This window comes from Periophthalmus magnuspinnatus, chromosome 10, assembly GCF_009829125.3.
Source record: "Periophthalmus magnuspinnatus isolate fPerMag1 chromosome 10, fPerMag1.2.pri, whole genome shotgun sequence".
Classification (NCBI taxonomy): Eukaryota; Metazoa; Chordata; class Actinopteri; order Gobiiformes; family Gobiidae; genus Periophthalmus; species Periophthalmus magnuspinnatus.
In genome coordinates, this window is record NC_047135.1 from 27,066,709 (window position 1) to 27,092,591 (window position 25,883).

Below are 25,883 nucleotides of genomic sequence, written 5' to 3' on the forward strand. Positions count from 1 at the left end.
GCATTTGACATTTTGTTTTCAACAGAAGAAAGAAACGAAAAAGAAAAGAAAAGACAGAAAGAAATGTATTAGTCTTAAGTTTTAAGTTCCTGCTTAGTAAGAATTAAAACACCACACACTAGTTTATATTTTTAGTGCAAGCATCACTGGTCACAGCAAAAGTAAAAAAAGCAATTTGTTGATAACTTAAAAACTTAATTAAGTGATGTCAGCTTTACGCACGCTCTTTCCCTTGCCCTCTGCTCCCTCCTCTTCGTCACCCAGCCCAGTGTTTTGGTTCAGTGTCTTGTCCCTCGTCTTGTCCCTTTGACCCCACATTAAAAGAACAGAAACGCGGAGCAGCGCTACCTGTCTGCCTGATTGACGCGCGCGTCTACTGTGCACCCCGCGCACACGGGCTGGAGGCAGCGGGAGGGCGGGCTCAGGCGCGCTGCCGTCCAATGAGATGAGCGATGGGAGGGAGCTCCACTAACTCCAGCTTTGTCCTAACTTACTGGGACTCCTGAGCACAATATGACAGAAGCCTCTGCACCGTTATTTCCACGGGACGGTGCGTGTTCCGCTTCAGCCGCGTGCACTCCAGTCTGTACCTCTGGACCGCGCACTGACTTTCCCTCAACTTTTTCTTATAACCGCGGAGCTGGGAACTTAACTTTTGTCTTGGCATTTTGCGGGATTTGTCACTCAGGATGTTAGAAGCGCAGTTGGACTAACACTTCCCCGCGTTCTGAGAGGATAATTAAAACTTCTGGAGCACTTTTGGACACTTTGGCGAACTTTCCCATTGACTTTTCCCCCGTGCGCACAGCGGAATACAATGAAGTAACGGTGCGTAAAAGCGGATACATCATCGGCATGGACTGTGTCTGAGCGAGGACCACTGTGACCATGGCGCACGCAGGTAGGGGCTCGGGCCGGCTTCATTTGTTTCTCCTCTTACTGTGGACTCTCTCGCGGTACTCAGCATCCAGCCAGGTCCGCCAGGAGTTTCGCGTACTGGAGGAGCAGCCCGTGGGCACCTACGTGGGGACGATAGAGACGCGCCCCAGCTTCACGTACCGCTTCAGTGAAAACCATAAACTTTTCGCCATCAACGGCACCACGGGAGTTATTTACACGTCTGCAGTGATTGACAGGGAGGTTTTACAGAGCGATGTCATCAACGTGGTGGTGCTGTCCAGTCAGCCCACCTATCCCACAGAAGTCCGAATCATAGTTTTGGATATCAATGACAACTCGCCTGTTTTCCCAGACGCTTCTATCGTGGTGTCTTTCAAAGAGGACGCCAGCAGTGGGAGACAAGTCATCCTGGACACTGCCACAGACTCGGACATCGGAAGCAACGGCGTGGACCACACTACGTACAGAATAGTGAAGGGCAACGAGCAGCGCAGATTCAGGCTGGATATCACAGTTAATCCCAGTGGAGAGGGCGCATTCTTGCACCTAGTGTCAACAGGAGGCTTGGATAGAGAGGTCACTCCGTTCTATCAGCTGCTAATTGAAGTGGAGGACAAGGGGGAGCCTAAAAAGTTCGGCTACCTGCAAGTGAACGTCACCATACAAGACATAAACGACAACCCACCCCAGTTTGAGCAGGAGCATTATCAGACAAGTGTGTATGAGGATGCAGCAGTGGGGTCAAGTGTTTTGCAGGTCACAGCAGCAGACGAGGATGAAGGGGTGAACGCAGAAATTAGGTACTACTTAGATGAGGGGACGCCTTTTCAGATCGACCCCAAAGCAGGTACAATTGTGATCAAAGAAGGTTTAGATTTTGAAAGTAAACGTGAGTACTCCTTAACTATACATGCAGTGGACAATGGTGTACCTGCGTTATCAGGCAGGACAGAAGCGACCATAAAACTCCTAGATGTGAACGATAATGATCCCGTAGTTAAGTTTCGCTACTTTCCCACAACTTCTAAGTTTGCCTCCGTGGATGAAAATGCACAAATTGGCACAGTTGTTGCACTGCTGACTGTTTCGGATTCTGACTCCCCCACTGCCAACGGGAACATATCAGTCTCAATATTGGGAGGGAATGAGCAGAGACACTTTGAAGTACACACGTCTCCAGTGCCTAATCTGAGTTTGATAAAAGTGGCCAGTGTGTTAGACAGAGAGAGAATTTCCTCTTATAACTTAACTGTGTCCGTGTCAGACAATGGAAAACCTATGGCCAGGTCCTCTTTCGCCAGTCTGGTTATTTTTGTGAATGATATCAATGATCACCCCCCAATATTCCAGGAGGCAGAGTACAGAGTAGATATCAGTGAAGACATTCCAAAAGGCAGCTACATTAAAGGGGTCTCGGCAACAGATGGGGACTCCGGGCAGAATGCCAACCTGCGTTACTCCCTCGTGTCTGGAAATGCTTTGGGCTGGTTCTCCATCAGTGAAAACAGTGGTTTGGTTACCAGTGCTGCTCTTCTAGATAGGGAAATTGCATCTGAAATTGTGCTCAACATTAGTGCCAAAGACCAGGGGCTGCAGCCTAAGATTTCTTACACTAAACTGATAGTAAACATAACTGACGTGAATGACCAAGTGCCCACGTTCACACAGGGCACGTATCATGTTTCTGTAGTAGAGCACGCTCCTGCTGGGACAGAGCTGCTGGTGCTGTCTGCCTCAGATGACGACCTCGGGGCCAACGGCACGATCCGGTTCTCATTTGATGCAGAGACACCGGCCAAAGTCCAGGAGTTGTTCCGCCTGGACGCTGTGTCAGGGAGATTAAGCACAGCCGCCGAGTTAGACAGGGAGGATCAGGCCTCATACTTACTCCACATCCAGGCAGCAGACGCAGGCAGCCCCCCTTTGCACTCTGTTGGAAAAGTCAACATCACCCTTAGGGATATCAATGACAATAGGCCAGTCTTTTACCCGGTGCAGTATTTTGCTAATGTGAAGGAGAATGAGCCTTCTGGTTCTTATGTAACCACAGTTTCAGCCACAGATCCAGACTTAGGCCGAAATGGCACAGTTAAATATATCATTACTGCTGGCGATACATCCAAATTCCGCATTAATGTCAACAGTGGGAAAATTAGCACACTTGTGCCGCTGGATAGGGAGGAGAAAACTGCTTACCAGCTGCAGGTAACAGCAACAGATGGTAATGGTCTGCGCTCCCAAACTCAGGCTATAGTTACTGTTACTGTTATAGACACACAGGATAACCCTCCGATATTTAACCAGAAAGCATACAGTTTTGTCATGTTTGAGAATGTGGGCATTGGGACAGTCATTGGCACAGTGTCAGCCACAACTGTTGATTTAAACACAAACATCTCATATCTTATAACTTCAGGAGACCAAAGGGGGCTTTTTAAAGTCAACAGCGCAGGCCAGATTATAGCGTCAAGCCAAATAGACAGAGAGGAGCAGGCTTTCTATCAGCTCAAAATAGTGGCCCAGGGTGGTGACATCACAGGGGAAGCTTTTGTTAACATTACTGTCAAAGACTTGAATGATAATGCTCCTCATTTTATTCACGCTGTGGAACATGTGAGCGCTGTCGAAAACTGGAACACGGGTCATGTCATATTCCAGGCCAGAGCGTCAGACCCAGATGAAGGCCCGAATGGAGTGGTGGTCTACAGCCTCAAACAAAACCCAAGAGGTCTGTTCCATATTCACGAGAAGCACGGACTTATCACTCTGACCGGGCCGCTCGAGGTCACCACGAGTTCCTATGAGGTGGAGGTGATTGCTTCAGATATGGGGCTCCCACAGCTTACCTCCAGTCTGGTCCTAATAGTCAGCGTGTATGATGTCAATGATAACTCCCCTGTTTTCGACCAGCTTTCTTATGAAGTCATTATATTAGAATCCGAGCCGGTTAACAGCAGATTTTTCAAAGTGGAAGCTACGGATAAGGACTCTGGACTAAACGGTGAAATCATGTACGACATCGCTGGTGGGAATACAAGAGATGTGTTTGGTATTTTTCCAGATGGACAGTTGTACATCAAAGCAGAGCTGGACAGGGAGACACAGGACAGATATAATTTAATGGTGGTGGCCTCAGACCGGGCTGTGGAACCGCTTAGCGCCACTGTCAACGTTAGCATCATTTTGGATGATGTAAACGACAACCGCCCCCTATTCAACAGCACTAATTACGTGTTTCATTTTGAAGAGGAGCAGAAGCGCGGGTCCGTGGTTGGCCAGGTTTTCGCAGAGGATAAGGACTTTGGCCCGAACAGTGAGATCCGATACACATTCGAAACGCCGCAGCCAAACTTTGAACTCAACGCCATTACTGGAGAATTGACTAGTACTTTGCAGTTGGACCGCGAGTCACTTATGAGACAAAGAGGCGCCTCAGTTTTTAGTTTTGTGGTCGTATCCTCAGACCAGGGTCTCCCCAAGCCCCTCCGAGACCAGGCCAAAGTACAAGTTTACATACAAGACATCAATGATAACGCGCCTAAATTCACCAAAGACATTTACCAGGCCTCCATTTCAGAGTTAGCGCAAAACACTACACAGTTGCTGCGGGTGTCGGCTTCTGACGTGGACGAGAACAAAAACGGACTTGTTCATTATCACATTTCTGAAGGGAACGAGGAGGGGCAATTTACTATAGATAGCAGCACGGGACAGGTTACTTTAAATGGAAAGTTGGACTATGAAACGACTTCGACTTATTCCCTGAAAATTATTGCTGTTGATGCTGGAGAGGTTCCCCTGTCCTCCTCGTGTTTGCTTAGTATTAGCGTTCTGGATGAAAACGACAATTCACCCGCCTTCCCAAAATCCTCTCTGTCTGTGGATGTCTTGGAAAACATGAGGGTAGGAGAGCTTGTGGCTTCTGTGACGGCTACCGACTCAGATTCAGGCCAAAACGCGGATATAACTTACAGCATCACGGCTACGAACAACCATGGCACATTTAGCATTAGCCCTAACACTGGAAGCATATTTCTGGTTAAAAAACTGGACTTTGAAACGCAGTCTTTCTACAAACTCAATATTACAGCAAAAGACAATGGCAGACCACCGCGCTCCTCTTCCATCCCAGTTGTTATCCATGTTCGGGATTTCAACGACAACCCACCTGTGTTCACACCAGGGGACGTGTTCAAATCAATCCCAGAAAATCTCCCTATAGCTTCTTCGGTCATAACCATCATAGCACACGACACAGATGCAGATATCAATGGTAAACTGGAGTACTCGATTGTGCAACAGGTTCCAAGAGGAAACCACTTTACCATTGACCCAAGTACTGGACTCATTTTCACTAATAGGGAAATCGATAGGGAGTTCTCCAATTTATTTGAGCTGACTATAAAAGCAACTGACCAAGCCTTTCCTGTTGAATTCCGCCGATACGCGCTTAAAAATGTCACAATTTGGGTGACAGATCTGAATGACAACATCCCTACTTTCGTGTCCCAGAATGCACTTGTTGCTGAGCCAAATATAGTCATTGGATCCATCCTTACAACAGTGCTGGCATTTGACCCAGATGATGGCGAAAATGGAGAAGTGGAATACGAATTGGTTGAAGGAGACTCTGACACTTTTATAATGGACAGGTACAGCGGCGACATCAGGCTCGCTTCCCAATTGGTACCATCCAGGCTAGTGTACACGCTAACAGTAGCCGCGACGGATCATGGCGCCGATCGCAAAACGTCCCGAACAGAACTTACAATCATTCTACAAGGTATTGAGGGACCTGTGTTCTCCCAGCCAAAATACATTACAATTCTCAAGGAAGGTCAACCGCCGGGAACCAATGTCATCTCCCTGGACGCTTCAAGCCCAAGGGGGTCCTCAAGCAAAGTGGAGTATTTCATCGTGGCTGTACGGAGCGGAGGGAAAGCGGTCGGGCGACTTTTCACCATCGGGCGGCACAGTGGAGTGATACAAACAGCTGCCGAGCTTGACCGGGAGAAAGGATCAGATCTCTACCAGGTGGACGTTTACGCCATAGAATCGGACGCCAACCTACCCCGGACACAACGCGCTGAGGTGAGTACACTGCTGGCTTGCTGTCCTTCTATACTTTTGCTATTGTATTCTGTTCTGTGGCTGCGGCTGATCTACTTGGCAATGGGAGGGCATGAACTCACACATTGGCATTTGCTAAAGACGTTTGGACGGAGTATGCGAAATGAGATCAAGATTTTGAACAGGGGAAAAATAGGAAAGAGTGTCCAAGTCACACTTAGAGCAAAGCCGCCCATTGCAATTGTCTGCTTGTTAATTAAATAGGTTTTTCATACTCGGTTCTGTGTTATATTAACTCATCATATTTTTGGACTGGTTTTATAAGGCCTTGTTCCCTTGCACGATAACTCTACTGTGCTGTCCAAAACCGCTAGCCTCAACAAATCGTCTTCCTCCCATTTTATTTCAATGTTGGAAATTCAACCAAGTGTCTATGACAAGCTCTTATCCTCTTTCGTGACTTTAATGACATAAGTGTGTGATAGGAACCACACAAATCAGGAAAAAAGCCCTTTTATGGATGGCGTTGAGTAGAAATATCTCATTCACTGATTCTGTTTCGCATTTAAGCCTACGTGTGCTCCCTCGATGTCTCATGTAGAGCAACTAATTCAGTGCAGACGTGAACCGAGAGTGCCAGTATTACATTTTAGCCCCTTTTAGCCTAGAGCTGTTTTAGCACTGAAGGTGGTCCTGAGGTACCAGCATGCATTGCACCATGGGCCATAAGTGACCATCCAAATCGCGTGACCTCCTAAGACTTTGTGAAAAGATGCGAAGCCAGGGAGGGTGAAATTTAATCTTTCTATTTCATTTGCATAATGTCCTTTTGGTTTTCATCAAATTTCCTGCCAGAAATAGGTTAAGCCAGTGTAACATAATAACGTTAAGTTCAATCTTCAATTACCTGCTATTTTACAGTCAGCAAAACAGACATTAGCATTACCCTTATAGCGAATATAGGCACAAATTAGCTAAACGGTATCGTATAGCCGGCGTGTTAAGTTCCATGCTGTAATTACGTAGTGTATTTGGAGTGAAACTGATGAATTTAAGATTTACTTGGCAAAATGAAAGAGTAATTTAAAAACGTCACGGTTTACTATGGCCAAGTACCTTTGACCTACATATTACTGTGTCAATGTATACAAAATGTAGCCGATCAAGTAAGTGTTGACTAACTAATTGAAAGTTAAAGAACTGCCTGTCAAAACCTTGCACATGATACGCCATTTTATCTGTATAAAGTATATGTAGTGTGTGTATTGTAGCAACCACGTGGCAACACCTTGTTAGCTAGCGTAACTTAAACGTGCACTATGTAACTTTTCTTGTGATGGGTCCACACCTGCTTGTCTCTACAAAGATGTTATCACTTTGCTTGGAATGTTCCACAGTATGACATTACACTCAATTATCCATTATCAATGACAGGTATCCTTATTATCTTGAAAAACATACATTCTTACTAAGATAGGGCTTGCAATTACACAGATCTGACTTGTAACTTGGCCTGATGGAGTCACCTGCTTTCCTAAAAGGAGACAACCGTTTAATACCATACTGTGGGACATTACAGGCAGAGCAGTCACATCCCCATGGAGACAAACGAGTGATAGATCCTTCACCAGAAATGTGATATAGTATACCTTTGACATTAATATCAAATGTGCAGTCTGGTTGTCTGTAGGAATGATTTCTTCTCTTACTTTTGGCCCTAATGACCTGATACAACCCATTTTTGCTCCATTGCCAATCTTTAAACTTGATATCGGTTCCAAGTTTGAAGTTTTGGATGAGATGACTTTACCACACCACCTTTGCAGTCAAAGCATATGATTTAAGTAGTGAAAAAAGTCGAGCCTATCCTGGCAGGTTTCTTTAGTGTTGAAATTGTTGTCTAGGTTGGCTGCACCACATATTGCAAGTGAGGCTATTTTTGCAGAGTAGGTACGCCATCAAAGTGCACTGTGGTACAATAGTGTAAACTTTCAGACTTGAACTAATGTTTTTCCAATCCTGTGTTTATGCACCAGATACCCAGTAGCAACCAGGGGATTATTTCCATCCCCTGGGCTGTGACCTGTTCACATTCTACTTTTCCCCTCTCTCCTCATTGATTGGACACATGACTTGTAGCTGGCATGTTTTTCTCCCACCCGAACTCATATGCTCCGTGTTTTGGAAATTCTCAAATAAAAAGAATCTGGTTGGACAAGCGTTATCGACAACGCTGATCTTAAACAAATCAGAGTCAAGCTGGGGAGAGTGGAGAGAAGGGATTTTTCCTGACCTTCTAAGCATCCTTGAAAGCATCATTGTCAAGTACAGCTGATTAGAAGCGTCAGTGAAGGCGGCGTGTGCAGTTTTTCTCATTTCAGGGCCTCAACACCTAGCTTAACTTTTCAGCTAATGCATTACATTAAAGATAGAACTGTTGATGTTGATCTAGTATTGACAAAAAAAAAAAACTGAAATATGAACTTTTTATTACAAGAATCCCACTTGAGAACATGTTTGTGCAGATCTAAACTACAGGGTTAGCAGAATATTTTGTTTGCGGAAGAAATTTGTGTAATTCAAAAACTGCGGCCTTTGCGGTTTACTAATTGCATCCATTCAAATTGTGTTCGGTTTGATTTAGATTTATCTTGCAGCCTTATGTTCATCATTGTTTGAAGCTGGTGGAGATGTGAGGAATGCACTGGAAATGACTTCATTAGCCAGAAATCCCAGTGTACTTTCCTGTTAGTAGTTCTTTGGGGGTGAATTTCTAGAAAGACGTTTGTTGGCAGCGGATTGGTCCATTGTTGGCGAATCCAGATTCCATCCCTGCTGCTTGACAGGATGTTTTTAATTTCACCTCAATCGAGTTTTGATTCATCATATCCTGGATGTCAGTGTTGGAAGGTACACGGAGGTGGATTGGAGCTTTTGTTCCAGATTTCCAACTCGGAGCAGGTGTGTGTCCAGTCAGATAAGCATTGTCAGATTTATATGTTTGACAAGCGGTGTTATAGCTCTTCCAGCGAGTATTGTTATTTTAATGTTCAATGTTTTGGGTTCAAATAGTACTTTCCATTCTTTCCATTTGTTCAAGTTGTGTGAAGTATTTTATGGAGAGTTATACACATATTTTATGCTTAACCGACTTGTGACATATATGACTCTATTATTCTATACTGGCTGTGCTATATTTTTGATGTCTAATGGTATTTTTGTGGATAATAAGACCTTGAACTGTTTCCACAATTACCACACAGTGATGAGAGAGATTTTAGTCCACATAATTGTTACCAAATGAATTTCCCCACATAGTACACAGAGAAAGTACCCATGATAAATATCGACCCCTAAAAGTTATTGTTACATCTGTCATTTATTAAACTAGACATATATATATATATCATGACAGACATAAATACATGTCTTCTGTACATTCAAACAAACATACAATGCCCCTTTCCATACGCTTGCAATTAGGAAATCAGATACTACTCAGTACTAAAAGTAGTATCACAACTACATACTCATTTGAGCAGGTATCGATACTACAAATTTGCATTCACAGGACAGAAATGAACCTTTCCTGAATAGTTTTAGAATGATCTCGGCTGTATCAGAGTAAGTATAAGACCACATAGACTAGTAGACGCCCATGGACCACTATGGAACATACCTGGACGACTGAGGGATTACACAGATAAAATTCCACATGGTAATATAAAGACAGTACTATAATTTAATGTTGAAAATCACATTCTATTCTCCAAAAAAAGAACATTTTGCATTATTATCGTGGTATCAAAATCAGTATTGAGATTCTAATCCTTAGTGCCAAAATCAAGTTTGAAATTTTAGTATTGTGACTACACTACACGTACATTCCAAAAGAGGTTGAACTGCAGTGTTATAGTGTTTTATGTAGAGCTCATGACACAGCATTACAAATCATCTTGTTCTCACATAGAATCTCACCTTCTCCATATGGCTGGGCTGCTACTATTGTTTTCATAGGGTGATGAAGTGTTGTTTTCGGGGAGGCCCCTGAGTGCCACATCAGTCCTTTCCCCCTCCCCTCTGCACCATTGTTCCCACTGGAAAGTAAACACGCTCCCGAGTGTTCAGTGGGCCTTCCTTTTTAGCTCAGCTTTAGACTGCTTTTGTTATGTTTTAGTCTGTGCCAATGCCTATCCCTGGCATATTTAGCAGTGTGCACGGTGCTGTTTGCTCACGGCTACAGTATAGAGGTGTCTAGAGCTGAAACGATGAAGAAAGGAGTGCGATGGGAAAGGGTGGAGGAGATGTCAGAATGGGTTACTGGGAGTTGTGGGAATTGAGACAGGGGAGGGGCTTCTGAAAGTGAATGGCTAAAGATGCACTATGGAACTTTTCTAGTAGCGGCCCAGGATCAGCATCTTTGTGCTTTGCTTAGAATGTTCCACTGTAAGGCATTGAACTTATCTACTGTGCATTTATTCAATACAGCTGCTTTTATTGCACAAAAATACCTTGACAAACATGCAGTCTCACTATGAGCGGGGTTGCCTTTCCTCAGATCTGACCTGTAACTGGCATTGTGGAGATGTTTAATGCTATACTGTGGAACATTCCTGGCAAAGCAGTAATATCTCCATGGAGACAAGTAGGACCCTCAACAAGAAAGTTACATAAAGAACCTTTAAATCCATGGAGTGGCTATAAAAAAAAAATAATAATAAAAGTCTGCACTAACTTTTCATATTATTTCTGCATGAGTCAATATGTATATCTTTTGGGTTAAATTTAATAGTATTTATTTATTTTGTGTTTACACCTCCATTACAGTGACGTAAACAAAGAAAGTCAAAGATTTCCACAAATTCATTAAGTGGTTTTACATTAGTTTCCCACCAATAACAAATATCAAAGCGGTTATTAGCTATTACTACTTGCATCAGATTTGCTTTAATAAAGTATTCAAGCGCATCAAAGTACACACGCTGGATGTTTGTAATCATGCCCAAAACAGAAAAAAAAGCATGTAGGAAAATATTAGCAATTTTCATGCCGTCCTTAAAAACAGTCGAGTACTGCACTTAGTTAGAGTGCATTATTGTAAAGTTGTAGACTGTTGCAAAGCCCCCGGATCATGCCAAAAGCAGGTGGGAACAAGGGCATCCAGTCTCCGGGTTAAGCTTTGGTACATCACAGTCGGGGAATGCAGATGTCGCGGGCAGATATAATAAATACATGATGATCTCTGTTGCTAAGGCCGTGCTATATTCCCTCTTTGCATCTCCTGCGCGTCTCTGGGAAAAATGTAACTTTTTTTCTGTCTGATTTGTAAATCTGTCTGGCGACCGACTTCAAAGTTTCCTCCCGGTCTCTGGTTAATTCTGTCTCTTCTCATTCCATGTTTTTGCTGATGCTGATCCTGCTCCAGCAAAGACTCTGGGGTAACATGATTAGGGCATCGGAGGCAGCATTGAGGTTGTTGGAGAGATAGAGGTTGTGTGAAACTGAAGCCAGGCGGGTAGCAGAAGGGCACGTAGAACCGGACAACCCGATACGGAAGTGGCTCGTTGGGTGGAGAGGTGACAGACAATAAGAGGAAGTCATTGAGCAAGTCTGTCATCTTGTTAAATACCTGATTTTTACCCTGTTGAAAACATAAAAAATAGAATTAGTACCCATTTTCCCCATGTATATGAGCAAAATTTGTCTTGCCACAGTAAAAATATACTGTATTCTGATATTTTGAGGTCAAAATATACCCGCTGTGTACTGTCAGCATCTAATTAAGCCTTTTATTGTCTGATAATTAGGGAGTGTCTGTTAGCATGCTAGTTGTTGATAGCTTTACAGTCACGGCAAAACCCTTCTTAAGTTGAGAGTTGCAAATAGAGCCTATAAACTCATTGCAGTGAATAATTAGGATGTGCAAGGAAAGTGAGGACTAACTTTGGACCACTGCAAACCGTTTCAAATGAACTAGTTCTGTTTTTTCACATTTCCAATACTGTAAAAATCAGCTATTCCAGTTATAGTACGCTTTACTGCAAGAACGTGTTGCGGTTTTGAGTTGAATTAGCTCATGCATATTCAAGTTTAGGATAGAAATTGGAACACCAGGAGAAACATACGCAGACCTCTCACTGTGATGCTTGAGTACTAACCACTTAACCGCCATGCCACATTGCATTTACATCATGTTTATCAATAAAATGTACTTGCACTGTGAACAGTATAGCGGCATGTTGCATTGTACCACAAGCTACATTCTTTACTGTCCAAGAAATATTCATGTGCGGTCACTCTATAGCTACTTTTAGATATTTATTTAGTCTGCGGCACTGGAGTGAAAGAAAAGTCTGAGAAGTAGCCAGGAGCAATCAAACAAGCTTTGAAAATCCTGTAAACTATACAAATCTTTACTACTGCTTCTACTTCTCCCATTACTATTACGGCACCTTCATTTGGGCTATGAATATGACTTGGTATTATGGCACTCATAATTTCCAAGTGAATATTTTATAACCCAATGCACCCACATATGCTTAAAGGACACATAATATGCACAATTGACTTTTTGAGCTTTAAACCATGTTATATTGTTGTCTGCTCATCAAAACATACCTGGGGTTGTATTTAGCTACATTCAAACTTATTCCTTTAACTTTTCTGAGCGTTGAAAAGTGCTCTGTTCGCATTTTCTCTTACACCGTTATTTAAGTCCATAAGCTATAAAATTGTGATCACGATAAATGCTTAGCTTTATTAGCCTAGCATTCACAAGGCTTAAGGACATTTAACAATTTTCCCCGTTAATGACAACAGACGGAGCTTCAACGCCTAAATGCCTCGCTGGAAACAGGATTATTTTAAATTAGAACAAGGTGAAGGTGACCCCTTAGCTTTCAAATTTCCTCTCCTCCCAGAAATACTTTTCCACTAGTTCCTGGATACTGTGGAACAAAACTACCTCCAAATGTCATTTAAGTCATGACCTAATTGTCACTTGGGTCATTTTCACATAAACAGCATGCAAACAGTCTGCACCACTATAATTCCCACTATAATGTGTCCGGACATGGCTTTAGGAGCTGCAGAGGTGAGGCTGCGGCTGGACGTAGTAGGTGGTCGTTCTGGGCCGGAGCAGAGGAACGAGGAGGAGGATGCGGTGAGGAAGAGTTCACGTTGTCCGTTTTACGAGACAATCACTGTAAAACAAAGATAAACATGTGCTCATCCATATGTTCAGGGAAACAAGCGGTGCCAGGAATATTCTCAGCATCCTCCTGCTCATGGAAATAGAAGGCTGTATAGTCAAAACATGTCCCTGTTTGATATCGTATTTTGATTTTGTTATGTCAAATATCATTAGTTTGAGTGTTAAAATGGAACTTAATAGAGAGTTCGTATTGATTTGTTTTTTGTAATAGCGGCGTGAAATTTCGGTCATGTCCTGATTATTGACATCCTACTTTGTTAACGGGCCTTTTGCGCAATTGTATACATGCAGGCTACCAAGCACAATGTATACTCTAACTGCATGCATCCATAAGTACACGAGTTTCACCAAAATACCTCCAAATGCAAATGGATAAAACATTTAATCAAATTCAAAAGTTATTCAGACCGACAAAAGTAGCACATTCAATTACATTCACGTAGAACCAATACCAATGTACAAAGCTAGCATAACAAAACAGTCAAGTGAAATCTTGTTGGTAAGGCACTTGGGGTATTTCAGGATTACTCTGTACACAAATGCCAGCAAATATGTTAAGCACTGCTAAACCTTACAGATAAAGTCTAAGGCAAAAATGTAACGGCATCTCAGATTTCACCTTGTTTGGCTTCTATTCTCATGTGTGAGCGGCGACTGGTACAGCTCGCCGTGCACATTTGTCAGACAGCGGTCCAGAGGTCAGGGAAAGGGTCGTATTGTTCTGCCGTGACATGGTTTATAAAGTTAAGCCGAGCACCGCACCGCAAATGAAAGAGAAAGACCAAGTTTTTCTGGCAAACAGCCACGGAGACGGATAAATCCTATAATGCATCGGTCAAAGTACATTATAGAAAGAGTCAGGAGGTTGGAGTTTGTTGATTGCAGTGGGTTTTAGTTTTGCGTGGTAAAGGTGGACTTTGTAAGTTTTCTGATGATGGTCAACCAGCTGTTTGTCTCCATGGAGATGTCATTGCTTTGGGTAGAATGATCCGAACTATAGCATCAAACTGATCCATCTTGCATCCATCATTTACAGGTGACTTAAGGGCTAAAAATAACTCGATAAATTCTTCCCTCCACCTCACAGATCTTATAACTTGACTGTCTCCATAAAGATAGACATGTTGAACGCCATACTGTGGAATAATAACAGGCAAAACGACATTTCCATGGAGACAAGCAGGGGCTTATTGGACCCACAAAAGTTACATAGTGCCCCTCTAAAGTGGAAGTTGCTTGGGCTCATAGTTAAACGTGGACAGATCAAATATCAATTCCCTAAAACACTAGTATAAATGTAATCTTTGTTACTGCTACACCAATCGACAAACAGCATCATTGTGTATGTAGGGTCCAGAGGGTTATTGCAGATCTGACCACTGAACAGTTATTGTAGCTGTCCCACTTTTCTATAGTAGCTACAGCCCTAATTTCCTGGAACTAAAGTCATGGGCCCACCCAGCGTTGAGCCTCGAGACCAATCTTGCGGGCCAGTCTGGGTTTTTTGGCATTATTGTATATTGTGTAAGATCTAGTAAAAGTCCACCAAATCTCTCCTCGATTTCAGCGGTTTGCTTCTGGGTCATTCCAACTCCTATTTTGTTGTGTTTTGTGGCGTACTGAATTGTCCCGGTGCGGTAACCCCACCCTGCTGCTTCTCTAAACAGGTTCAAACACAAATTATTTACACACACTATTCCTGACCTTGGTTCGCCGCTAGCATGTGTTTATTCGGGACAATGGACAAGTATATTAAAACTGTTGCATTAGTGGACCGTCTGCTGCCCCATGCTTGGTCCCTGGCTCTGTGTAAAGTCAATGTGCGACCTTTGGTTAGAATAATAAATGAATGCGGCTGGAGCGCTGCATGCTCAGTGGAGTTTTGCATCATCGGGTTTATTTGCACATGGCAGATACATTTCATCTGCTCGCTGACTTTGATTGCCATGGCTCATTTGGGAAGAGGTCACTGGCCCATCTTAAGCACACACACGCTCCTACCAAATGTGCAAATGGATGCAGATCGTCTCCTCTGGGATTGATGTTTGCCATTAGTTAGGTGTGATTCAGATCTATGGTAGCATTAGTGCAATACAAGGACAGGTAATGCAGTTCATCCAGGGTTTAGAATCTGTCTTAAATTTTGGGATTGCTTTGGATGCTGGGATTGTTTTGTGGTCTCTTGCCAAACATTTGAACTCTGTACCAGTCAACAGCTTTGTGTGGGCTACTTTTCTTAGCTTTGGCAAAAATATTGTCTCATCTGATCAGATACAATCAGCAGCACTTCTCCAGCAGCGTGTTTTAAATGTTCTCGGTGTGATATTCATTTGGAATATGTTGATAAACCAGAACCAGAATCCGACTTTTTCTTCCTCGCTCCAGTGTGGTCTCACATCTGACACAGCTTGTGGACAGGCTGCTCTTTTAGAACAGAAAACACATCTGAACGGATTAATCTTATTGTGAAAAGTGGTATTGTGGATAGGTTTGATCTGTTAACGGAGTACTTCGTGTCCCAAGTTTGACACCGCTATTTATTTGACCAAAGTCCAGTAGTGGAAGAAGTACTCACTTTTGTTACTTAAGTAAAAATACAGATACAGAGGTAAAAAGTTACTCAATTAAAAGTAAAAGTCTACTGAAGTCTACTTAAGGAAAAATATTAAAGTAAAGTAAAAATGTACTTTAAAGTAATGTAAAAATGTACTTTAAGAGTAAAAAGAAGAAGTATTTGACAGTGTTTTTCATTTGTTGTGTGGAAATGTTATTGATAAAAAATTATTCATATTTTGTTCAACAGTATCAATATTCTTAATTTCTTGTTTTTTTCTTCTGAATTTTGTTTATTTATTTTTGTTCACTCAAAGCCGAAGCTTGAACTGGAAAACTTTAGTCAGGATTTTACCACGAAGATGCTAAAAATAACTCCTCAAATCATATGAAAAGTACTTTTACTTTTCAGTCCTGCTCAAAAATGTAGTGGAGTCGAAAGTACAGATACTGGTCTCAAATGTAGGGAAGTAAGAGTAAAAAGTACCCACTGTAAAACGAACTTAAGTAAAGCATAGATACATAAAAGTGCAGTACTTTACTACTTCATTAGCTTCCACCACTGTGAAAATCAATCTCACATTTGTATAGATGTGTTCATAAATGCCACACATTCACAATATTAAATTTAAACAACTGTAAACCCTGCACAAAAAAGGAAAAACAATCCCAATCTGGTCACCATACAATACGTGCCATAGTGTACTCCAGCTAGACATATGGCGCCCACACCCCACCCACGCACCCACTTAGCCTGCATAAAAATGTGTGCAATTGTGTAGTTGGGTTGTATTGGGTGTATTGGCACAGGGTCTAACTGAGGTCAATCATGCTCTTAGTATCAATAACTATCTTTACGACAGTATGGCAAACATATGGTCAAACTCAAACAGCGACTTCTATGTTATTTCTCAATACCTTAAAATTGCCCTGCCATACTAAAACCAATGTAAGGACCATTTAAGACCATTTCCGTCCACCGCTCCCCATTCTCTACGCAGTCACACTTTTGGCCGCACGCTCTGATGCAACTCCCAATCCTCCATGTGTACAGCTTTAACAAGAAACTTTCCATTGTGAATTGCACACTTTAAAAATAGCCACTCTTACTTATTCCATTTTTAACAGCAAAGTAGTAATCTCCTGCCTATTACGTTTCAACCGTAGCCTTCCCTCACCTTGATCATCAAGTTTAGTTGTGATTTAGGCCCTCCATTCTCTTGAGTAAGTACTACATGCGGATATAAATCTCTGCTTGTGTACAGCTAGAGCTCGGATTTCTTCATAGCTTCCTTGTGTTGTGCTCCAACTATGGAGATGATAAAATATGCCCGTGTCTGTCCAGGTTTGGAAAAAAAATGTTCCACTTCTTTGACTTGCAGGGAGTTGGAGAGAAAGAGTTAGCGGAGGGTTGACTTTGGCACGTTTTCTTTGTGGTAATAATGGATCCCAGAATGATTTGTTCTGCCACGTGACTTTCCAGGCTCCGAAGCATCAACAAACCTTCCGACACATCCACATGGCGGATTACACGCAGCTGAGGTCTATTGTTTTCAGTGCTTTTACTGTGGTACATCTCCTATTATTTTGGAATTTCTATATAACTGCGTAACTTACTTCAACGCAGTATCCATTAACTATTTTGACATGCTATTTGCAATGGTCTGGTCTCAGTGCCTTACCTAGGACTGTAGACGTTCATGACAAACTACTAAAAGCTTTTCACGATGGCATTTGCAAATAACTTAGTTAATTTGTGGCGTCCACCATTTAAAAAAAAAAAAAAAAACAGTGCAACTTTTTCATATCAGTATCTTTATCACTACAGCTTTTATACAATGTGGACATACTGACACTATTTTTTAACATTTTTAAAAGTTCTCTGCAACCTTTTTATTGGGGTGTACCTGAAATTTTACATAGTAGGGCATTGAACTGTCTTATCTTTAAATTTGACACATTTTTATTGCTGAAAAAATCTTGAAAAACATGCATTCTTACCGTGAACGAGCCTGATGGCATCGCACGCTTGCCTCCATAAAGACTGCTAAGTTTAATACAAGCAGGTGGTGGCTGACACTCCACCATAAAAGTTACATAGTGCAGCTTTAAGTCCAGACACAATTTGACTGGTTAATATAAATAATAATGGTTAATAATACTATTGAACTTCTGTGGAAATTGCATTCATAAATCATCAAAACAACCATCACAACATGCAGCGTTGTATAAAACTTTCATTCTTATCTTACAACACTATCACAATCACGTTCCCTCCCTTTACTACCCCCCCCCCCCCCCCCCTCCCTACATCTCCCTACGAGCTCCTAAATTATCTGGGGCAGGGCAGTGGAGAGATAGGCCTTCCTGCTTTGGGGTCGTGAGCCCAAACCGCAGGCCGCGCTGGGGAGGAGAGGTGCGTGGAAGTGCCGACGCTGCAGAAACGTTCCACTCGTTTGATGTCCCGGGGGGCCGGAGCATCTGAGGAAGAGCGAGGGGGGAGAGGGCTGCGTGTCACTACAGAGGCGCACCATGATGTACGCCGCTGAAAGGAGGGGAGAGGGGTGAGAATGTACAGGAGAGAAAAGGCAAAACAAGAGGCAGGGTAAAGTTTTCCGAGCGGTGCCAACACTGCATTGGATTGGATTAATTGATGGATACTAGTGGATTTTTGCTTTGGAGAATTGTACTGTATTGCATTTTGTCAGTTTTTCCCGGTCACTACTCTCACCGGGTTGGTGACGTGTGTATAGTATTGTGAATGTGTAGTAACGGGACTGTCTTGTTGTATTTTGTGTTCTCAGACCCATTGCTAATCCAACGGGAATTTCGCCATAACTAGACAATGAAGGCTAATCTAATCCATGCCTAAATGATGACTAAATAAATATATCAGGGGTACGGGAAATGAGGGTGGTCGGTTCAAGTCTCGCCAGAGCATGTGTTGTCATTGTTTTCCTTGGCAAGACACTTCATTAAAAAAAACAAAAAACGAAAAAAAAAAAAAAAAACAGCCCCTACCTGACTTTTTTTTTTTGTTCACGAAAATGATTTTTATTCCTTACATTATATTGCAAAAGCGACTATTTGTGAAAAAAAAATAGCTGAATGTTTTTGCCAGTGGATTTAAACACAATTTGATGAGAACAACTAACTGGGAGATAAAGTTCTATCCAATCAGATGCTGTTGGATGAGGACACAATTTCCTGAAACTATCCCAGTTTGTTTTAATCATGGTTCTCAAAGTGAGAGAACAGACAAAGTGGGCGGAGCTAACATGTCAAAGTAAAAAAAAACAAAAAAAAAAACTTTGGTTTATGGTTCAGAGTCAGGTACAACCCCTATAATCCCCATACCGGGTTAACAGTTGCAAATTGTGATTAAAAACAAAGTTGAAATAGTCAAGACAAGATATCTAAATTGACTTTTATAGGCATTCCCTGCACACTCTGTACATTCTCATTAGCATGCTAACCGTTAATTGCAGATGACGTAAGAGTTTTAGCTTCTACGGTAGAAAAAAAAACACCACCAAACCGCAGCCGATTTGCATCTGTTTTCAATCGCTCGTTGAAATATGTCTGCCTTCACATTGTCCCTGCTTGACTTTTCCGGCACTCAATTCCTATGCAAGCTGTAAGATTTTTGGTTGTGTTGGTCATAAGTTAGCTGGGGCTCTTCCTTTGACAGTTTGTTGGCGTGTCGTTGGACCTTGAGCGCTGACCTGTCTTGTGAGCAGTAAAGGGTGCTCGCAGAAGTTATTGTCGGTTTTATTGTTTTTGTAAATGTAGTGTAAGGTTGGAGCTTTTTCCATTTGGAGGTAAAACACGAGTCTAGATAGGTCTAACCAGTGACCAAATGTTTGTGAAGTGAGCTGTTTAAAAGTGGAACTAAACTCCAGATCGACTTCTTTGCTCCTAAACTGTGAACATGGTGTTTTAATAGCATGGTCTACTGTTCCTAGTCTTTTTTTTGTGGCAATTTTAGTACAAACGAGGTACATTAGCAGCTTTGTATTCCAAAACAGTGTGTTCTGTTTCCAGCGGCCACTGCAATTTCAAGTACTATGTGACATTACACAGGACGGACCTGATTACAGCTTGTTTTTCATCACAAACAACCAGCTGCAGGGGTGGAGTTTGTAGTGTGCATTTCCGTTAGAGCAACTGCACACTGTTCCTCATATGTCCTCGTCCTTTCTCCCTCCTCACTCTCTACTTTAATTCTCCAGGTACTGCCCAGTTTAGTGTCTCTATTTGAAATGTGGCTGTAGGAGGAGTTTAGGTGTTTAGCCCCACTTAAAGGTTTTCAATTGCTATGTAAAGGTCAGGTTGGTACTTATCTCTCTAATTGCAACAAAATATATGTCATATACAACACTCTTCTAGTCTATAATCATTTGAGGCTGTGAGACTTCATGTGCCTCTGCAGCTTTTACAGATCAATATTTGAGTAATCTCCCGAATTGTAATGAGTGAAATTAATGCTTTTAACACATAGTTTGGCATGTGCACGCAAAGTGGCAAAATGGACAGCTATAGCTTTTAGCACATTGCTACAAAAATGAAACCAAACATGCTGTTTATATATTGGTATATGTAATTTTCTTTCCTTTTTGGTGTTTCCGGTGGGCAATATGACAAAACAATGTAATGTCACTATTTTCCCATACTTATTTGAGCAAGTATCGATACTGAAAAGTCACATTGACAGGACAGAAAAGTACCTTTCCTGAATGATCTTGAGCTGTATCAGAATAAATATAAGGCCACATAAACCAATATGCGCTAATGGACCACTACGGAACCTACCTGGACGACTTAGCGATTGTTTAATGTTGAAATTATATTCTATTGTTTTTTATTATCACTGTGGCATCAGACAACGTGGAGTCATTTATGGCAAAAATCTGCACATAAACCCGTTAAAAATTTGACATTTTTCTATTCTAGTTTACATTTTTTCTCTATTGCAGGTGCTTCCTATCGGGTGGTTCTTGGTCGCCCAAATCAAGACACCTTACCAATTCCCAGGCACACTTCCACAGTTAAATTACCCATGCACATCATCATCCTAGGGGACTTTTTTTCTGAACGCTGTGGTTGTTTGAGCACGTAGTCGGGTGGAACGTCTCTCAGGAAAATCGCTTGCGGTCACCGAAACAATAACTGTTCCATTTTTGAAAGCTACATTATGTCACTTGACAAGATTCTGGGATATCTGTCAATTCCTTGTCACTCCCGAGTAATCTTCTCCAAACAACTTCACCATTTTAATATTTCAAACAGTAAAAGTTGGTGTTGCGTTTTGTTTGGTGCGTTGGTGTGCATGGTAACCACCAAAAAAGACTCCAGATAGCATGCTGTGTTTACATGGATTTAGCACAAGTGATTTGAAAGCTGAAAGAGTTGCTGGCTTGGAGCTGTTGGACATTTTGGTGGAGTATGCGGCGTTCCTCCTCACTCGAGTTGTGCCGGTGTAATTGGAAACAGCTGGTGAGGGTTTGGGGCGAAATGTGTGGGTCCAGGCAACGTGACTCGAGCTTGTGCTAACAATAGGAAGTCAGTTAAAGATTTTGTTTGTTGTGGAAGTTATGCTAGCTTGCATTTGTGCTTATAGGGTATGATTGGGCAAATCTATGTTATTTAATTTTGCATAACTTTTGCAAACTAACTAGCAAGAATCCATTATGACTTATCTGTGTAGGCTATACATTATTATACAGTTAATAAGTATAGTAAATTAAAGGTGGTAGAAGATCCGCCTCCTGCCTGTCGCCATGGAGATGTTATACAAGTTTCTTTCTTTTTTTTTTTTTTAGCATTAACATAACCTGTAATTGAATAAATACAAGATAAATCAGTTAAATGCAATACTGTGGAACATTCTTTGAAAAGCAATGAGTGCACTTGGGGTCTTTTTTCATGGGCGCCCTGTTTAAAAAAGTATGCAGGTCTATATAAAACATTAAAAGCAGGTGCAGATGTGTGTATAAAAGTTCGTTACCACATTATTAAATTATGATTGTCACCGACGTATCCAATTTTGCTTTTCCTTGCAGTGTAATCCATTTTCGTGAAGCAAAACAGCTAAAACCCCTCTTTCCCGTCTCATGCTTTAATATAGCTGTTTATTAAAGGTGTCAGCAAATTGATTTTAGATGCTTAATATATGTTTTTAGCTACTCCGTACCCTATCCTATCTAACCCATGGAAAATATCAAACTAAAATTGCAGTTCTTGAACCGGCATGGCAAGCAGACTGAAACCAGGAATTAGACCCAGGTTGCCCATTCCACCGTGGCACGATGTTCTGCCCTGTTACCAAAACCACCAAGATGCCTCCAAACAGGATACGAAGCAGACATTTCTGGTTTATATTACTCTAAGAGATGATCTGAACTAGCCTAGATTTCTTTCAGACTGGAGGTTTTGGGTGCCCCAGTTGCACCAGGTCCATGTGGGGGTGAGTAATGTAAATCGTGGTTTCGGGCAACGCTTTTTTTCAGGGTCTTTTCTTCAAACAATGTCCTCTTCAGCATTGTTGACGTGCAGATCTGCTGGCACTAGCGAAACTTCTTAAAATGCCTTTAGCCTTCCCCAATTGTATTTACTTTCTTTACACAATCTTGGCACTGCTAAGTCATTTTTCTGCACTTGGCGTCTGGGGTGCCGACACGCTTCTTGCCAGCTGAAAAAAAAAGACAGTGAATCATCGAGAGGTTTTGTGTAAACTTGGCTAGCCTGCGTTTTGACGGACTCCCTCCCTAGACATATTGTTCGGAGGGTATTACATGTAGAGCGATCAAATATTACATTCACTTTCTATTTTGTGTTTAGTTTGTACACCCCATGCGTAAAGCCGTGGGGGTGTGAGAGCCTCAGAATGGGATGGGTGTGCAACAACAAAACATGAAACTCAATCTCGGTTCACAACATGTAATTTCCCGGTAAAAGTGGCACTGAGAGACGTAGCGAGAAATGCTAGTTCGAAAAAGACATTAGGAAATTAGATGGAGGTAGATAGGCCAGTCTCCGTGCTGAGTGGTTGTTGGCGAAGTGTTGATGCTATTGCTTTTTCGAAGTATTTGTACGTAAGGTTTCAATCACTGTTTGGTTGGATCGCTAACCGAAAAGTGCTAAGATTAGGAGTTGGGAAAGGCTGGCGGTGTGGGTTTAAATATATTTGGCCACATTGGTGCTTATAAAGGTTAGGGCTTGTTTAAAAGACTATAATGTGCAAAACGGTTTGTAATTACAAGCAGTTCTGCAAAGTTTTGTGTTTATTTATTTCGCTGGTTTATTTGAAATGGCGTTATACTGGCTTAAGGATTGTGAGTTTTAAAAGTGCACATTTTCCTTAAACATTACTTAAGGATTGGTCATTATTTCTATATGATACTGTATACTTGGATTGGTTTATTTGGCCATGCAATTCGTTTCTTCCAGGTTACCATCTGTTGAAGAGTTGTCGGTTCGAATACCACTTTTCCCTGTTCTTACTATTGTTGTGTGACTCTTGAATCCATTGTTTTATGCAAGTATGCCTTTGAGATGGTTTGCAAAATGGCGTGTGTGTCAAGACTGAAGAGTGATTGAATACATTTTTATATTGTATAGTTAAAAGCGCACTCTGTAACTTTCTGATAGATGGTCTGCCATTTGCTTGTGTCCATGGAGATGTTACTGTTTTACCTTGAATTTGACTTTTTGAGCTTTGAGCCATGTTATAATGTCGTTACCTCCTCATAAAACATCCATAGTTGTGTTTTTGTTTCATTCACACATGTTTGAGTAACTCTTTATGATTAGTCTGTCTACATCTCCAAAGCTCAGAATGCTCTTTTCCACCTTGTGATGTCATGAAGTGGTAGTTTCAGCACCCGTTAGTTCAGTTAACAGCTACTTTTTTACCTTTTGTTCAGTAGAGATGGGCAATTCCAGGGCTGAAATTATCCAAATGATGCCTGTGAAAGTGTATGGAGTTTAAAAATACAGTGGAGCACTTCCTGTTTTACCACATGACATCGCAAGGTGGAACAGAGTGTTTTGTTTGAGAGAAGAACTCAACCTAAATACGCAGGATTTGTGGGTATAACATGTGTGAATGAAACAAAACCCAAATCCAGGTATGTTTGTGATGAGGAAACAACATTATAACAGATCAGAAAATACTGTAAAATGGGCCCTTTAAACTCATCTATCATTTATTGCATTACAAGTGTTTTTATTGCTTAAAAATACCTTGAAAAACATGCATCCTCGCTATGATTGCTTTTACATAGATCTGACCTGTAACTCAGCCTGATGTTGGCACTTCCTTGTAACGCCATAATATGGAACCAGCTACATAGTACAACTTTAAAGACAATGGAATCAGTCCTTAACATGTCATCTATAGGCTCCGTCCTTTAGGTTCCATCAAGTGTAGCGTTGTCTTACATTCTATCCCCGTGTCTAGACTGCAGACTGTAGCCCTTATAAGGAGCTATGGCACGGCGCAGTGTAAAGCAGCCCGTGGTGTTAGGCCGCGGTGTTAAGCCTGTGAGTGTTTGTACAGTGAAACCGCAGTGTCGTCTGGAGTGACAGCTGCCCCTGATCCTCCTCGACCACATTCACACATGAACGCGGCGTATCTACAGTGGAAAGGGAACGGGTAGAGATGCCAGATTAAGCGAAGTTGTAATAAAATGGGCGCAGTTTGTAATTCTACTAGATTACTTCATTTAGGGGTGTTTATTGTATGATGCAGAGAATTCAATCTGCTACAAAATTTGATATATTTTGGTCAACAGTTGCAATACAAATTTCTAAGCCTTTCTTATGATTTTTGTGTATTTACTTTGGTTTGCTCAAAGCCAAAACTTGAACTCAAAAACTTTAGTCAGGATGTTATCACGAACATGGTCAAAATAATCCCTCAAATCAAAGCATTTATTTTTTATTTTTAGTCCAGTTAAAAAATGTAGTAGAGTAGACAGATACCTGCTCTCAAATGTAGTGAAGTAAAAGTAAAAAGTAAAAAGTATCCACTGTAAAATGTACTTAAGAAAAGTACAGATACTCAATTAATTTCAATACTGACAAATGAGATTGAAATCCCGCAATAATGATTTTAGCATCTGTATGTAAAACCTGTGAATCCTGTAGTTTAGTCCTCGTTTTGCAATGCGTTTGTTCGTTCATTTAGTAGTTCCATTTTCTTTCAGTGTGCTTCCCTATGTGTTTGAATTAGCTGCCATTAGATTCCATTACAGAAAGAAAGAAAAAAAAACTTACATCCAATTCCAATACATGCCTAAAACTATCCCAAGTAGCTATTATTTCCAAAATTAATGAGCCCTAACAACCAGTCATCCGATGCCAGCTTTCCCTGACAATGCAGTGACCTTCGTCCCCACACGACAGGGCTGGAACGGAAGCGCCGGGCCCTGGTGTAGGCTCTGGTTTGTGGGTTGTGTGTATGAGTGTGTGTGTGTGTGTGTGTGTGTGTGTGTGCGGGGGAGATAGGATGTGCTCCATATGTGTGAGTGTGGCCCTGTGGTGCAATGAAGTAGCAGCCCTGGCGTGTACCCGGCATGCCCCCTTTGTATCGTTGACAAGTGACACGGCCAAGGCTCGGCTGGTAATGACGCGGTTATTACTTCCCATCATGCATCGCTGTAGGGTTATTAAACAGCGCAGCAGAATTTTTTGCAACTTTTTCTGTTTTTTTTTTTTATAAATGAGATGGAGGTGAAATGGAGGTGTGATATAGAGTTGTAGTAGTGATATGACGGATTGGCTAATTAAGATACTTTAATTAGTCTCAATAAAGCATGAAGAAAGAAGATTAAAGTCATAATGAACAAATAGGTTATTATATATTAGTTACTACCTAATTATATATATTATTATAAAGTTTTACTGACTAATTTGCTACGAATTTGAATTACTTGTTAAAAGTAGTAGTACCTAGGCCTGTCTCAATAACAAATTTTGGAGTTCGATGGATATATTAGTAAATATAGACAATAAACGATAATATTGAAACAAATTTTTACCAAGAGCAGATTTAAACCACAAAAACGATTCTAAATGTACAATATTGTAAAAAAAAAAATAATCATGAGCTGCAATAAATAAACAGCAGAATGAAACACTTTAG

At 41.5% G+C, this 25,883-nt stretch overlaps 1 protein-coding gene across 1 annotated transcript in view; it reads left to right on the forward strand.

Annotated features, from left to right (window-relative positions):
- The first annotated feature begins 575 nt into the window (after positions 1–575).
- Positions 576–25,883, forward strand: part of fat4 (FAT atypical cadherin 4) — a 175,282-nt gene continuing 149,974 nt past the window's right edge. Inside the window, exon 1 of the mRNA XM_055224611.1 lies at positions 576–5,991. Coding sequence (XP_055080586.1) covers positions 889–5,991 — 5,103 coding nt within the window. The 5' untranslated portion in view covers positions 576–888. The remainder of the gene's footprint in view (positions 5,992–25,883) is intronic.